Raw genomic sequence first — 14734 nt, 5'->3', positions numbered from 1 at the left:
GCTTGGCTGAAAAACAGGGCTTTATATACTGGGAGAGGTTAGTGGAGAAATGCAGTGCAGCTGGCAGAGTAATTAGAGCAGAGTGGGGCAAGGTGAGGATGGTGAGTAGGAAATGCAGCGCAGCTGGCCAGGTAACAAGAGCTGAGCAGGGCGGAGCCAGGTGGAGCTCGTTAGGCAGAGTAGAGAGAGAGTGAGCAGAGTGGCAGAGAGTTGAATCAATTAAGGGTTGTTGCCAGGGAGGGAGAATGCTCATGACAGTATGTTGCTGTAGTTTCGCTATGAATTATGGTCAAAAATGGTCAAACTACAGTAATAAAAATTTGCTGCGAATCATAACACCGTAATAAATCTGACTCCTCCCTCACTTGTCAGCTTTTTGAAAATTTTGAAAAAACATGGCGGAAAATCAGTTGGGGTTTTCTGTTTTCTTTTTGCACATAAATACAAAGTTAAGCTCCCAGATAGCAAGGTGACATTGATATTATGTTGATTTTCCATCCAAATCATAATTTTGAAAAGATATTGAAAAGTCATGGATTTATGGTTTACTGGAAAATTTTGACGTGGTGATTGAAACGTGCACCGCGCGACGACGTTTGAACTGTCCGGCGGCGGGAGATCATTTTTGAGCTACAGTTCAGTCAGTCAGACCAACGGTGTTCAGCACTCTGTCAAGTTCGCAGCTCCACCTTAATGGTAAGCAAGCATTTATTCATGTAACGTTAATGTTTCATTGTGAAATTGTACTACATTAAATTCGGGCATGTGTACAGTCTATGTACGTTGTACTGTCTAACTTACAAACTCATCCATGCTTGTTGGATCAACTAAGTATCGTTAGGCTAGCTATCATAGTTGCTGTTGCTGTGAAGGTGGCATTAACGTTAATGTTTTATGTTACGTTAACGTTTTGGCAGTCTCGTTTATATTAGGCCTACCTTAGTTCTCAGTAAGTTACAGTTTATTATATTCATATAATTTATATAAAACATTCGCTAGTAGTGCTAGGCCTAGTATATTACTGTCACAATGTTAGGCTGAAGATGATGTGCTGCTGGTTAACGTTAACGTGGAGGTTTAGCTGCTACCAGCTAGCTTCTAACTTATGTAACGTTAACTCATCGTAATCAGTACATATATCTATGTGTTGCTGCAAGCAAACATCATCAATGAGCTCACCCAGCTGGCTAACGTTAGCAGCTAAATATACCTTGCGAAACTGAGTTATGCTAACACCATCTTCAGCCTGGCATTTTGACAGTAAACTCAAAAAACATACAGTATATATATAAATTATTATTCTAAAGTTTCACTTGTAAGTAGCCTTCAGTTTCAGTTGAAAATTGTTATCTAATACTGTTTATCTTTTTTTCTTCTATTTCTGCTAGGTGCTGCTTCACTCTGCTACTGGTGGTGGATCAGGCTGACTGCAACCGTTGGTCTAACGTTAGGATGCAGCACACGAGAATTTCTAAACAGAAAAAAGTGAATAAATGTACTTGCTTTTCAAACTGATAACAAGTTGTCAATGGTTATTTATGCAAGTTTGTGTAGCCTAAACCATACCTAGGCCTAGTGAAATTTATCCTGGCTGTAGATAAAGCAGGATATGAATTTCCCAAAATTACTGTATATAATATTACAGCACTGGTATTACTACTGTACTAAGTTACAGTATGATCCATAAGTACTGTGATTAAAAATACGGTAGACAATTCAATACTGTATACATTACAGCACTGGTAGTACTACTGTAGTTTGCATTTACAGTATCAGGCATAGGTACTGTGATTTCGCATACAGTAGGTGTACTGTAGAGTGAAATACAGCAACTTGCTGGTTATTTGCTGCCAGCAAGTTGCTGTAAATTTTACGTTAAACTTTTTACAGTGATGGTTTGAACAAAATCTGAGACGGTACAGCAACAACCTTATCTGATTTGACACGGAATGACCCAGGGAGTAAAAAGGGCCGTGTCTGTAGGTGCAGTATGGCAAGTCCACCATGTAAGTGCAGTTTAAACAATGATGTGTGTTCAGGATGCAGATGGCGTGAGAAAAAAAAAGCCTCAGTTGGTTTAGACGTCTGCTTGACCTATTTCGGGCCCTTGTCCGTACTCTTCTACTATAGATGTCCTGCAGGGTGGGGAGAGGTTGTCTGATGGTACCTTTGGCAGTAAAAGTCAAGTGTTTGTAAAAGAGAACGAAAGCATGTATTACATGTATTGGCCCCGTCCATGAATATAATTAATTTAAAAACTACTCAGCTTGTGTGACAAAAAAAAGACCCACAAACCCACACTAGCAGCCTAGAAGTCAGCTGCAATAGTTAGAAGTAATGCAGATGTGTACTATATATACACCACCATTATAAAGTTTGGGGTACACTTAGAAATGTCTGGCGCTTTTCTTTTGATAAAGAGGACATTTCAAAGTGACTCTATACTTCTGAGCAGTGGTATATCTGCGTGATGTCAGATCAACAGAGAAAAAGTGCTGTCAGATGGAATTAGCAACAAAGAGAAACTTACTGGCTTGATATTGCTTACCACAAGAGAAGAAAACAGTATAATAGGAATCCTTACTGGACTCATCCTCAGTTCAGGTTGAAACAAATTCAGTGTGCCAGACAATATTATTGGACTAACCCTGTTTACCGGTTGAAAAAGAAGTGAATGCAAAGAGCCGATCCCAGCTGGTCATTGAGAAGGTCACTGATATGGTCATCAATGAGAACACCACCACAGATGTCTTGCATGTTACTGGGTTGCCATTTATTGCATTTTGTCAATCTAAACAACACTGTTTGCACAAGTGTTTTGTTCAATTTACCTTCTCAGAGTGTAGGCCAAGTTCATGTTACATTTTCAGGTTCACTTCAAAGGGAATAGAGTATGGGTGTAACAGTACACAACATCCACTGTAGGTACTGCTAATCTAAAATTCACTGACTATATTGCTGATGCGCAATGGGAATAGCCTAATATTTAGAAAATGTTTTTTATCTAAACACCAGCAAAGCAGTCTGTATGGTGTTCACAAAACAAAACACAAAAGGTGACACATTCCAATACTGTTTTACTGGTCACTAACTAGTATGACATTTAAGTCTATTGAAGTACCCTTCAAAAAAAGTGTCATTTCATCATTGTAGCATACTGGAAAAACACAAACTATTGAGTTTTGAGAATTTCAAATGTTTTAAGTATGCCTGTTTTGTAGATTGTTTTGTATGATGCCTTGCATCATCTTGCCCCTGCCCCACTGAATGACCTTTAGTAGTAGGCCATCAAAGAGGACTGTGTAATACCTTTCAGACGCACCACTGGACAAACCATATAGTCAGTAAAGGGAAATACACTTTGGAATACTGTAGCCTGTCCCCCACAATAAGGGAACATCTCACATTTTTGAACTTTAAGTCTCATGTACAATTGTGGCTCATGGGAAATCAAGGCTGTACTCACTTTTAAGTGCCTCACACACGGAACTATCTGTCCTTTTATATCTTGTCTTGACTGTTGCTGTTAGTCTTTGTCTTGTCCTTCAATTGAGTATGAGGGTCTATATTATCTGCCTATAAAGACAACTAGCTATGTACTAATTCTGATTCTTCAATTGACTAAACTGACATACCAGTATGTTCCGCTACTCAATATGTTTGTGTGGGAACTTTAATTTAAAACATGGTCCGCAAGCAAAAAAGCCTACTGCTGATTACTGTTAAAGACTGCATTTGGTACAATTCTGTATTGAACCTTACGTCCTGTACAAATACTTTACACCCATAGAATAGAGTTATGCCTATTTCCAGTGTCATGTAATGATTTGCTGGTTGGGTGTTAGCTGTCCTTTACTGCTGTATCATAATTAACATTTACATTGGTCTCTTATATCTGCAACAACAGGCCAAACCTTAGACTTCAGAGATGTTTTCCTCAAATAGAAAGTGGTGAATTTGATCTTGGACATGTCTTGGAGACAGTATCTACAGTCTGCTTGAATAATAATAATATATATTTTTTAAAAACACACAGATGTCATGTTTTTGATGACAGCATAGATAATCCACTTAGGATTTGTTTTATTCAGGTATGTACACGTGTGTTCAGGACACTGAGCTGAAATTCATTCAACATCTGGAATCCAAATTAAATATTGGACCAATGAAAACAAAATTTCTAGACACCTTAAATACATCAAAATAAATTACGTAATGCCCTTGTTATTTTAATTTTTTTCCAAGGTATAATAACTTCATTGATAGAATGTGAAACTTTAGGACCACTGATTCAAAATCACAGAGAATAGTTGGCCATAAGAACAGTCAGCAGACAGAGAAAACCAATCACAATGAGTGTCTCTGTATGACATCAGAAATTTGTTGGAACCGTTTCATCGCTTTTGAGGCCCTTGTGAAATAATGGGGAAAAAAATAAACATTCAAATGAAAAAGCTCACATATTAAAATGTTGATCGTCAAATGTTGCATCACACAACATAAATTATTACAAAACGCTGCACCATTCAGATAAGGAATGTTAAAGGAAATGTCAAATGACTCATTAAAACACAATGTGTTATAAACAGAATTACAACAAAAGGTAAAATGAAGAAGCAGGTTAAAAAATTAATAAAAATAGAATGGCACAAACAGCAATACTTCAACACACGAACAACACATTAATTACTTACTTAATTACTAACAGCTACTGTTCGTCGGCGAGGCAGAACTGTGAGCACTTCACTGACAGACCTACAGCTTACTGGGGTTCCAATGAGGTTGGGGTTGAGGGCTGAGCTACACCAGGCGCGTAACTGTAGCGTTCCGTTCGCGTTGCGTCTGCTGCAACAATTAGCTTCCATTATAATCAATAGAAGTAGCTACACCAGACGTGACAGTGGGGCGTACGTTCGAAAAAAATAGACCATTCATCTGAAATGGATTTTACGCGTCGCGAACGGAACGCTTCAGTTACGCGCCTGGTGTAGCTCATACCTGAGGGAGGGAATACTACAGTGCATATATGCACGCAACATGATAGCAAGAGGATCAGGAGGACAGCAAAATCCACAACATGAGGCGGCAGCAGGGGGTGGAGAGAGAGAAGCTCAGAAACCCGAGGGAGTGAGGACGTTCATGTCGCGGTGCTTGAGCTTGTGAGGCCGGGTCATCTGCCTCTTGCCGTCCATGGTGGGGATCTCCATCTTGGGAGCTTTGGCAGGGTCTTCTGCCAGCCGAGTGGCCTGAGCCTTCATCACCTCCATAGGGGTCGGCTTCTGAGCTCCTTTGTAGGACTGCAATGCGAACCCCGCTGAGTGGGCTACAGAGACAAGGAAGTGGTCAATCAAATTATATATATATATATAGTATACAGTACCCTCCAGAATATATATGTAGTATACAGTACCCTCCAGAATTTATATATTAGGGGTTTGCACGGACGTCACGTTCTGGCCGGTAACCATGGTAACCCAGCACGCGCGGCCATATTGGCGATACTCGGTGAATGAAGTACAATGGAGTATTATGCACTTTGGATATCTTACGTGATTGTAGCCGTGTCTAAACAACAGAAAAGCTCATCAAAATGCGTCTAAGATGCAAAGGCATATAGGGCAGGACTTGGACCACAAGAAAATGTGCGATGTTTCGAGAAATTACAGTTTATTGGCAGCGCAGATCCATATGAGTTGGGTGAGGGAGACGAAGTACCAAGTTCAACCACAAGCGCCCCCCCTTCCTCTGATAACCTCTGGCATTATTCTCCTTTCTCCCTGGTTTTTTAATAACTTTTGGAAGTCGATACCTACACCAGATGTTTTTCTCAGTCTGACCTATTGGTACAACCTAAAACACGGCAATAACTAACCATTTTCCTTGACGATGTTAGGGATTTACTTCAGTGCCTAATGCTTTCTAATGAGGCGAGTATCTCCAATATGGCAACGTCCAAATCTGATGACACGCCGTGCAAACCCCTAAGTATACAGTACCCTCCAGAATTTTTGGCACCTTTGGTAATGTTAACTAAAAACAGGCATAAAAAATAATCTTTTGACGATTCATTGTACTCTCACAATGAAAACAACAAGTAAAAATCCACCCTTGAAGGGAAGAAAATTTATTCTGAGTGGTTCCATGCTGGTGGAATGAGTTGCCCAGTGCTCTCCGTTCCTGTGGTAGTTTTGGGTCGTTTAAGAGGGGTCTAAAGACATTCCTGTTCAACATGCACTTAGTTCTTTAAGCGCTTCTTATGCGTTATGGTTTGTATAATTTTGTTATACTGTTGATTAATTTGACATTATTGTTTATTATTGATATTCTCCTTAATATAGTCTTACCATGTCATTGTTTTTATATTATTGATTGAATGGACATTATTGTTTATTATTGCTTTTCTCCTCATTTTCATTGCTTATTTTATTAGGCTATTTATTGAATTGACATTGTTTATTATTGCTATTCTCCTTATTATAGTTTGACCAACATTCTAATCTGTTCCCTGTTATATTTTAAATATTATGTTGTTTTTTGTATTTGTGTGTCGCTTTGGACAAATGCGTCTGCAAAGTCCCATAACCATAACCATAACCAAAAAAGAAAATCTCATAAAGAAATAAATATTTTTAAAGAAAACACATTGCTCACAATTATTGGCACCCCTAGAAAATCTGAAGCATTTCCCCATCTGATTTCAACTTTGTTAAGTTAATCAGAGTGTCTGTAAACTGGGTTTGAAGGTATGAAAATAAAGTGACACAGAGGCTAAATCCTCTTGTCATTTTTCAACACCAGAAAGACAAGAGAATACACTAAATTTAAATAAAAAGAAACTTTGTTGACATTTGTAAGTCAGTGAATATCTATAAAAACTAGGTACTTTGTTGAAAATGCCTATATTTACAGTTAAAACAATGATTAAAAGGTTCTAATCAACAGGAAATGTAACAAACATGCTTTGACAAAGACCCATGGTTATCTCGCCCCCACGTACAGTATGGAGGATGGTAAGATAGGCAAAAAATTCCATAAGGACCACTATTGGAGAGTTACAGACAAAGGTGTCATCTTGGGGTCACCAAGTTCCCCAAACAATCTTTAAAAGTGACCTCACTGCTAATAGCTTTTTTAGAGGGCATGCTAGGTAAACGCCTGTCCAGTCATTTAATTACCAATGTAAATGCCAGGAGTTACCGAATGGTACAGTGACTTTGTCTGTAAGTGTGGTCTATGTAAGGGATAATGTATAGAACGCCGGTCATTATTGGGAAAATAAGTCCCGACAGGGCGAACCGGACCCCGACGCGCAGTGGAGGGGTCTTGTTCTGCCCTGAAGGGACTTATTTTCCCAATAATGACCGGCGTTCTATACATTATCCCGCTTATTACACGGCTACTTGCCAAAACGAAACAATAAACTCCCCACGATGTGACTCTTTGTGAAATAGAAAAACAGCGGTCTGTTATACTTAGCCGAACGTTGGGAAGGCCCATTCAAGTGAATGGAGCATTCTTCAGCATTATGGCCAATTAATTGTAGAATGAGAATGAATAGCTCTATGAGAACCATCTCAGTGAAAGGATCACAGAGACTTAATTATCATCCTGAACAGTAACAAGGAAACCTGTTATTTGCATTACAAGCCTGGGTCATTTGCAGTGATGACAAGGCCAGGGACACCCCATTTCGTCTGTGACCACACCAGCACTTTCCATAAATAACATTGAATGTTGTTATACTACTGCAAATAGTGCAATTACTGCTAGAGCTACTGCTACTAATCAATCATTTAGAATCAACCACATTAAATAAGACAACAGGTCAAGCTGTTACCAGTTACTTAGATTCAATTACTTTTGTATAATAGAGATGTCTACATTCCTTTTCTCAGACACTTTACCATAAGACAAGGGAAACTGTCCAAAAACCCCTGTTGATGTGTGCTGACCATATAAGGATAATGAATTAACTGAATTCAATTTGAAAAGAATGAGCGAGAACTGAGCGAGACTGAAAGCAAGCGAGAAAGAGAGAGAGACTGAAAGAAAGAGCTGTTGGACGAGGAAGCTTACCTGCACCGGTGGGCTCTGCGCTGGGGTCTATGGTGGGCTTCTGCGCAGGAAGGCGAGGTCCAAAGAAGGTCCAGCGTTCCACAGCCCCTCCTTCGCCAGCTCCCAAATCAACACTAGAGCTGGAGGAGCTGGTGCTGAGATCAGAGCTGGTGATGGACGCTGCAGAACCCTGACTGCTGAACCAGCTCCTGGGACACACACACATACACACATACAATGCATATTTTCCCCTCTCATGTCATGCTAAACATTCAGCCTGTGTTGCATGGCACATGAAGCTCTGTACCTGCGCTTCTGTTTGGGGGAGGATTGTGGAGTGGTGGTTGGAGTAGACTGAGCAGATGGTTGGTTGTCCTCTTTAAGGTCAGTACTCTGCATGTGCATCTTCTACAAGACAAACAGCCAGAAAGGACAGAAATGTCAGATTAGTTGTACTCAATTTTTACCTAGACAAAAATGTAACCACACAATCTAACCTAAACTTCAGAATACATATCACTCTATTTTGAGTCTCAGATTAAATATACATAAAACAATACATATTGTGATGGGTATACCATACGTTATTTATCCCTTATTACTGAAGGATTTAAAATTTGGATCAACATATGAATGCCACACACTCACACTGAGCAGCTGAAATCATGAACAAAGGGTGGGTAGACAACTCACGTGTATTGAATCAGCCATGCGGTGATAGTGGGTCTCATCTACCAGACCTTTGTGAGGGCTGTAGCCTGCGTCAGTCAGACCAGCCTGCTTCTCAAACCTGTGGATGTTCTCCTGCGTCTGCTCTGAAAGACCAGATGTACGACTTTAGTCTCATAACTTGAAATCAATGTCTCTGTTTTTCATAGTCCTAAAATTGAATTCTCATAAAGTTGGGTAAAAAAAGTATTTCATAATGACGACCACCACCGCATATTCCATGGAAGTGTTGTACAAATGAATGTGATGTTAAACTGTGCCGAGTTCATGTGAGAGTCTCGTCTTACTGGTAATAAGGGAACTCATGAGGACAGAGGAGGCTTTGGCCTTCACCACTGGAACCAGAGGTCTGGCAGACTCCACATCAACAGAGGGCGTATGCGTCAGCACACTTCCTGTTTCATCCTCCTAAATGGGGGAAAGGAAACATTGTTACTACAAGCATACAAATCACTACAACTATAGATCAAAGGCTATGTTCAAACTGCATTCAATTTTTGTTTATTTTTGTTTATATGTCTAAGCTCCGGAATTGTCTATCCACAGTGTTATTTGTAAACAAGCATACCACATCTGTATGGTGGTGTTCAAGACATGTAAATAAACTTGGTGAATTGAGTTGGCCATATGGAAACAGCTGGCAGTATGAGAATCTGGCTGTTTAATTTTGCCTCCAATTAAACAACTGTTCAGAGTGATGTAATGTTATTTCAGGTTTTGGGCTTTTGTTTTAATCACTAGCCTCTGATGAAAGGCATAGCCTTGCCAGTGAAACGGTGCCTAGTATAGTGAGAGCAAAGCTTGCCTTGGACCAAAAGGTACAAATAAATAAGAGTTTCTGTAAGCCATCCTTTCTATGGCCAGGCTGAAAGACCTCTCCAGATGTCCAATTAGAACCACTTTTCAAACCGCATCATCTGGAATGATGGCCAGATCAACTTTCCAAAAATTTCGCAAGGCAAGCATCATAAAAATCAATCAGATTTTTAATTGGATATGCAAATAACTCAAAACTCAGCTGCCAAAGTGAACATTGCCAAAGATTACTCGCACTAAATCCCACATGATCAAATGCAGGAAAATTAATTTCCTTACTAAAGAAAATTAGATAACATAATTTAATATAGCATAATTAAATCACATAATTCTGACAAATATAGCTTTTAGTGAATGTACAGAGGGAATTGGACCAACTTCAGCGAGTCGCTGGAATTTGCGGTCAGGAATGACGGGCCTCTTCCACAGGTTGCTGATGTTGATGTCCGATGGGAGAGGGGACATGGGCCCCTCCAGGCTCTCGTCATAGCTCATCGCACGGCGGGCCATGCCCCTGGGGATGGACATCCCTCCCAACATGCCATCGGAGGGCCCCCCTTCCAGGGCTGGGGGGGTACAAAAAACAGTTATGAATATAACCATCAACCCTGGATGTTCTTAAAAAAAAAAATGCTATTCTCTCAGATTCTTATGTCAACGGGGCAGCCGTGGCCTACTGGTTAGCTTCGGACTTGTTAACGGAGGGTTGCCGGTTCGAACCCCGACCAGTAGGCATGGCTGAAGTGCCCTTGAGCAAGGCACCTAACCCCTCACTGCTCCCCGAGCGCTACTGTTGATGCAGCTCACTGCGCCGGGATTAGTGTGTGCTTCACCTTACTGTGTGTTCACGGTGTGCTGAGTGTGTTTCACTAATTCACGGATTGGGATAAATGCAGAGACCAAATTTCCCTCACGGGACTAAAAGAGTATATATTATATATACTTATTATCAAAACACTGCCCATACCTCTTGTGGAAAAGGTACACACAAGACAAAGTCGAAACATTAACCGTTCAACACATGCAAGGCTGGTTAGTCACTGAAACAGAGTACTGTTTTCAATGTTTAACTGCTACATCAGAGAGGCTTGTACTGTTTACAGTATTTGGACAAAAACTAGACAGAATATGAAAAGTTTTACAGAACTGCCCCAAATACACTGGTTGCCGTACATTTTACTAATAACAAAAAATAGTATTCATGCATGCCATACCATCCTTATGTGGATAGAATGAAACAAAGGCAAGTCAGGTTATTAAAATGACAAATTAGTTTTAAAACAATTCTGCTTTAATTAGCATGAGTATTGTTATTAGCACACCAAGGATGGCAGCAGGAGCTTTACAGCATGGAATGCAGATTTGATTTTACAAATTGGAAAAAAAAAAAAAAAAAAGGATCAAGGAGTTATAGGGACAAGCTTTGATCATCATTAAATGAGTACAACTAGCATGTCACAAACTATGGTAAACAATAAATGAATATAATATATATATCTGCCAAATCCCATAACCATAACCTTGGGTCATACAGTCTAACCGGTCCAACCGTGGCCATGCCTACCTGGAAAGTCATTTGATCTTGATACCATTGTTTCAGTTGTGAAGAAATGCAATAGGCAGCTGAGACTGAAGTAGGTCAATCAGTAGGACCAACCTGTTGAATCAGTTACATCAAAATTAACATGATACATACACAACAAATCACTCAAACACAGTACATGTATTTGCAACAGAACATTACAATGCTCACTAAATATGATGATACATTTATATCTGGCATAATATTATTGTGTTCAATCCACACACATATTGCTTCATAAAATGGTAACACCTAGTCCCCAATGAAAAGGTTATGTAGTCATTAAGAAGTCATTTTGACCAGATTTCTGTCTGGAAACAATCACGATGTACTGACTCACGAACAATCAAGATGTACTGACTGTAAACTGGTCTAAGTCATTCTACCGGGATGTTCTATGATGCAAGCTGTGTGAATGAAAATGTCAAAGCCCTAAAACCACCCAATTCCAAATTAGATTACTGTTCATGTTTTTCAAATCCTGGATATTCTATCCTTTCAAGCCAACGGAGATGTGCAAACCTGCTCTTGTCTGAACTCTAAAAGGTAGCATAGTTATTCTGGTCTTACCTTCTGTTGAATAACATTATTATAATATTATAATCAATTATTACTATATTATTATTTAACTACAAATAAAAAGTGGAAACTTTAATAATTTTGAAATGCCAGTTTCAACCCCTGGCATTAATCGACTATAATTAAATGTGCCCCAACACTAAGGTCTACTGTACTGGCAACTGATGGATTTTTAAAAAAGTATTGATAGACAGTGTGCAGTGAAACAGGATGTGTGTGGACAGACAGGATAAGCAAATACACTCATAAGTTTAGTGTGCTGTGTTATGCATGTCTGGCATAACAATAAGCTTACTGTGGAACAATTCTTCCTTCTACATGGAAAAAACGAACCAAACAGTAATGAAACGGGTCTCTACTACGAAGGTCGATAAGCAATCCAAAGGTCCTCCACATTTACCAGTTTGCTGGATGGTGTTCAAAATTCCTGATTCACTAACTGAGCACTTAACTTTACTTGTTATATCACCAGATAATGTTTAAAGGGTTTTGACTTTTGGAACCATTTTCTACCTTCACAATCACGATTTACAGATCCTAAAATACTGCTTTCTAAAAGGAGATTCTTACTTAACCACAACTGAACAGCTTGAAAGAAAAACAGAATAAAACCTGTGTAACAGCAATATGAACATCTGTGTAGTTGAATACCGCATCATGGTCAATGGTACATCCAAACACAGTTAACACGGGCTACACATGTGGAACAGAATTGATATAACTTCTTGTTATCTGCTTTCAGGCACCATGATACGTTTGACTGTGCACTATACTTACTGAGAGTAAGGCCAGGATGTAATTTCCACTGCTAAAGTACAGGAATTTCTTGCTGACTCACAGAGAGTGGGGGTTGCGCATGGAGCATTGTGGGAGATCAGGAGGAGCACTGGCTGAGGATGAGCTGGAAAAGAACCAAAAAGTACAGGGAAGGTGATCCAGAGACCCAGCCAGTGTCACACAACACAAGAGAAGGACCTGCTCTCCTTATTTGATGAGATGATGTAACCTGCTACTAAGTCCTACCAAGCAGCTTGCACTAAGGTTCAAAGCAAAAACAGGATATTTAGGTCAAGCCAAATAGTTATTATACAATTTCTATTCTAGTGACACATCTAAAACAATATGACAAATTTCTTTCATCATGATGATAAAGGAATGCCTTGTTTCAGATTAAAGAAATTGGGTGCCACCCACTACGTTTCAGTTTTTCATTCATTATTTTCTTGGATTTTGACATTTCCAGCACAGGCCACGCCGCTACCCAGCATGCTGCATATGCCCTGTAATGTGTCATGAATAAATGTTGGGAAATCAATGGCTTGGTGAGACTGCAACGTCAAGGTAATGTTAAATTAAGTTTTTGCAGCGTTTATGTGTCACTACAACTAAAAAAAGACAACAGCCAATCCTGCGTCTTGACAAACGGGAACTGTGGACATCTCCACGGATTAAAGGCAGAAGAAAATGCTGTTACATAATACCTTCTTCTGCTATGGCTGCACAACGTATGAAACAATATCTGTGATATCCATGAACAATACAAACAGTGTTCGAACGTTTAGGTCAAGAATATGCGTGCTAAAAAGTGCACCGTATTAGTCTAGTCTGATTTGAAGTGATACCATTACTGGCTTTCAGGCCAGCGATTCCAGCCAATGACAATGAATGGCGTTGATACAGCTGTTGCTGCGGCTAACAAAGCTAACAATACACTTGCTTGCTAAGGTAGAATATCACTAGCATTACCCTCTAGCAGTAACTACGTTAGACGGCTAGACACAACATACAGAAGAAACCATAATGATAACAAACTATGTCACTTTAAAACGATAGTGTACTACCTATGGTATCCAACGTTTTAAAACCGACTGAATAAAATCAGCTGATTAACAACGGTCAACAGTTAGCCAGTTGGCCTGCTAGCGCGAGCAGATAAGCTATCTAATCTAGCAAAGGACACGAAGTAGTGCAAACAATCGCCTATCTCTTTACCTGATGTGGTCTTGTTGCTGCTCCACCTGCAAAGAGGTTAACAATCCTTCATGGTTGTCAAAGACACTTGTAACTGCGCGAAATGACAGTTTAGTTGAAAAGCCAGAAAAGATGACAACATCGTCTTTGCCATGTCTTCCCGTAAACATGGGCAAAAGGGGTGGCAGTAGTGAGTAACTTAGAACCGAGTCTGAGCTGTCAGTCAAAAAATGTAGCCTATCAATTTGTCGGAAACGCCTAATAGTTACAATGTAACTTATTATTATTAACTTTGTATCTTTTCATGTAGCCTTTATTATGGTCGCCCGACGGCTATCGATCTAAATGGATAATTAGGGTCAAAGAAAATTATTTAAAGAAAATCAGAAGTATAATAGGAATATCAACTGGAGATTGCGATGTGTTGGTAGTTTGGTAGCGATTAAGATCACCCAGAGATTCCATTGGAAACAATCTGTTGTAAAACAGATGTTTATGCAGTTTAGTTCTCCATGAAGGGCTAGATAAGAAATCAATCATCCATTTTCTAAGTCAGATTTGTCAGGCAGTTTTAACATCTAGAAAACATATTGCCAATATATGCATGTCAAATAGGCCATAACATCAAAAGACTATTTCTGGTTTCTGAGTAACATTGTTGTTTCACTGTGTAAAATAATGTTCTTCCATGAACGAGTTGTTCTAGCAGAGTAGGTATTGGCACAAACACACACACCTTATCTTTGACTTACATGGAAATAATTCCTGCAAATGTCATGGCCATCATCTACTTGATCAAATCATTCTTTTATCAAGTGTAATGATCTGTTGCATTGCACTGTGTGTAACCATGTTCTTTTCTATGATATATCTGATGCAAATGTAAATACAGTTGTAATCACACTATGACCACACCCAAGAAGATCTCAACAGGCACTAATTGTCATATATGTGGGAGAGGGGGGGTTTAGGGGGAACATTTTTAATTTGTTTGATGTGATT

The 14734-nt window shown here is 39.5% G+C and overlaps 1 protein-coding gene across 2 annotated transcripts; it reads right to left on the bottom strand.

Moving 5' to 3' along the window:
- Nucleotides 1-4044: 4044 nt before the first annotated feature.
- Nucleotides 4045-13925, bottom strand: kiaa1191 (KIAA1191 ortholog). 2 transcript variants are annotated; one of them, XR_006031984.1, is made up of 10 exons: nucleotides 13754-13925; nucleotides 12539-12662; nucleotides 11165-11257; nucleotides 9979-10166; nucleotides 9072-9192; nucleotides 8749-8870; nucleotides 8363-8463; nucleotides 8077-8264; nucleotides 4999-5323; nucleotides 4045-4795 (listed from the first exon to the last, which is right to left on the bottom strand). XR_006031984.1 is itself a non-coding variant. In XM_042093032.1 (9 exons), exons 3-9 carry the CDS (start codon nucleotides 11190-11192, stop codon nucleotides 5112-5114), a joined length of 960 nt encoding a protein of 319 aa, XP_041948966.1. In that variant the 5' UTR covers nucleotides 11193-11257; nucleotides 12539-12662; nucleotides 13754-13925; the 3' UTR covers nucleotides 4045-5111. The 2 variants fall into 2 exon arrangements, 1 of the variants encoding a protein (XP_041948966.1); XM_042093032.1 differs by having other exon boundaries at nucleotides 4045-5323.
- Between the last annotated feature and the right edge of the window lie 809 nt (nucleotides 13926-14734).

This window comes from Alosa sapidissima, chromosome 5 (genome assembly GCF_018492685.1).
Source record: "Alosa sapidissima isolate fAloSap1 chromosome 5, fAloSap1.pri, whole genome shotgun sequence".
Classification (NCBI taxonomy): domain Eukaryota; kingdom Metazoa; phylum Chordata; class Actinopteri; order Clupeiformes; family Clupeidae; genus Alosa; species Alosa sapidissima.
Note: the sequence above shows the minus strand (reverse complement) of the source record. Positions and strands in the feature narration are given on the sequence as shown.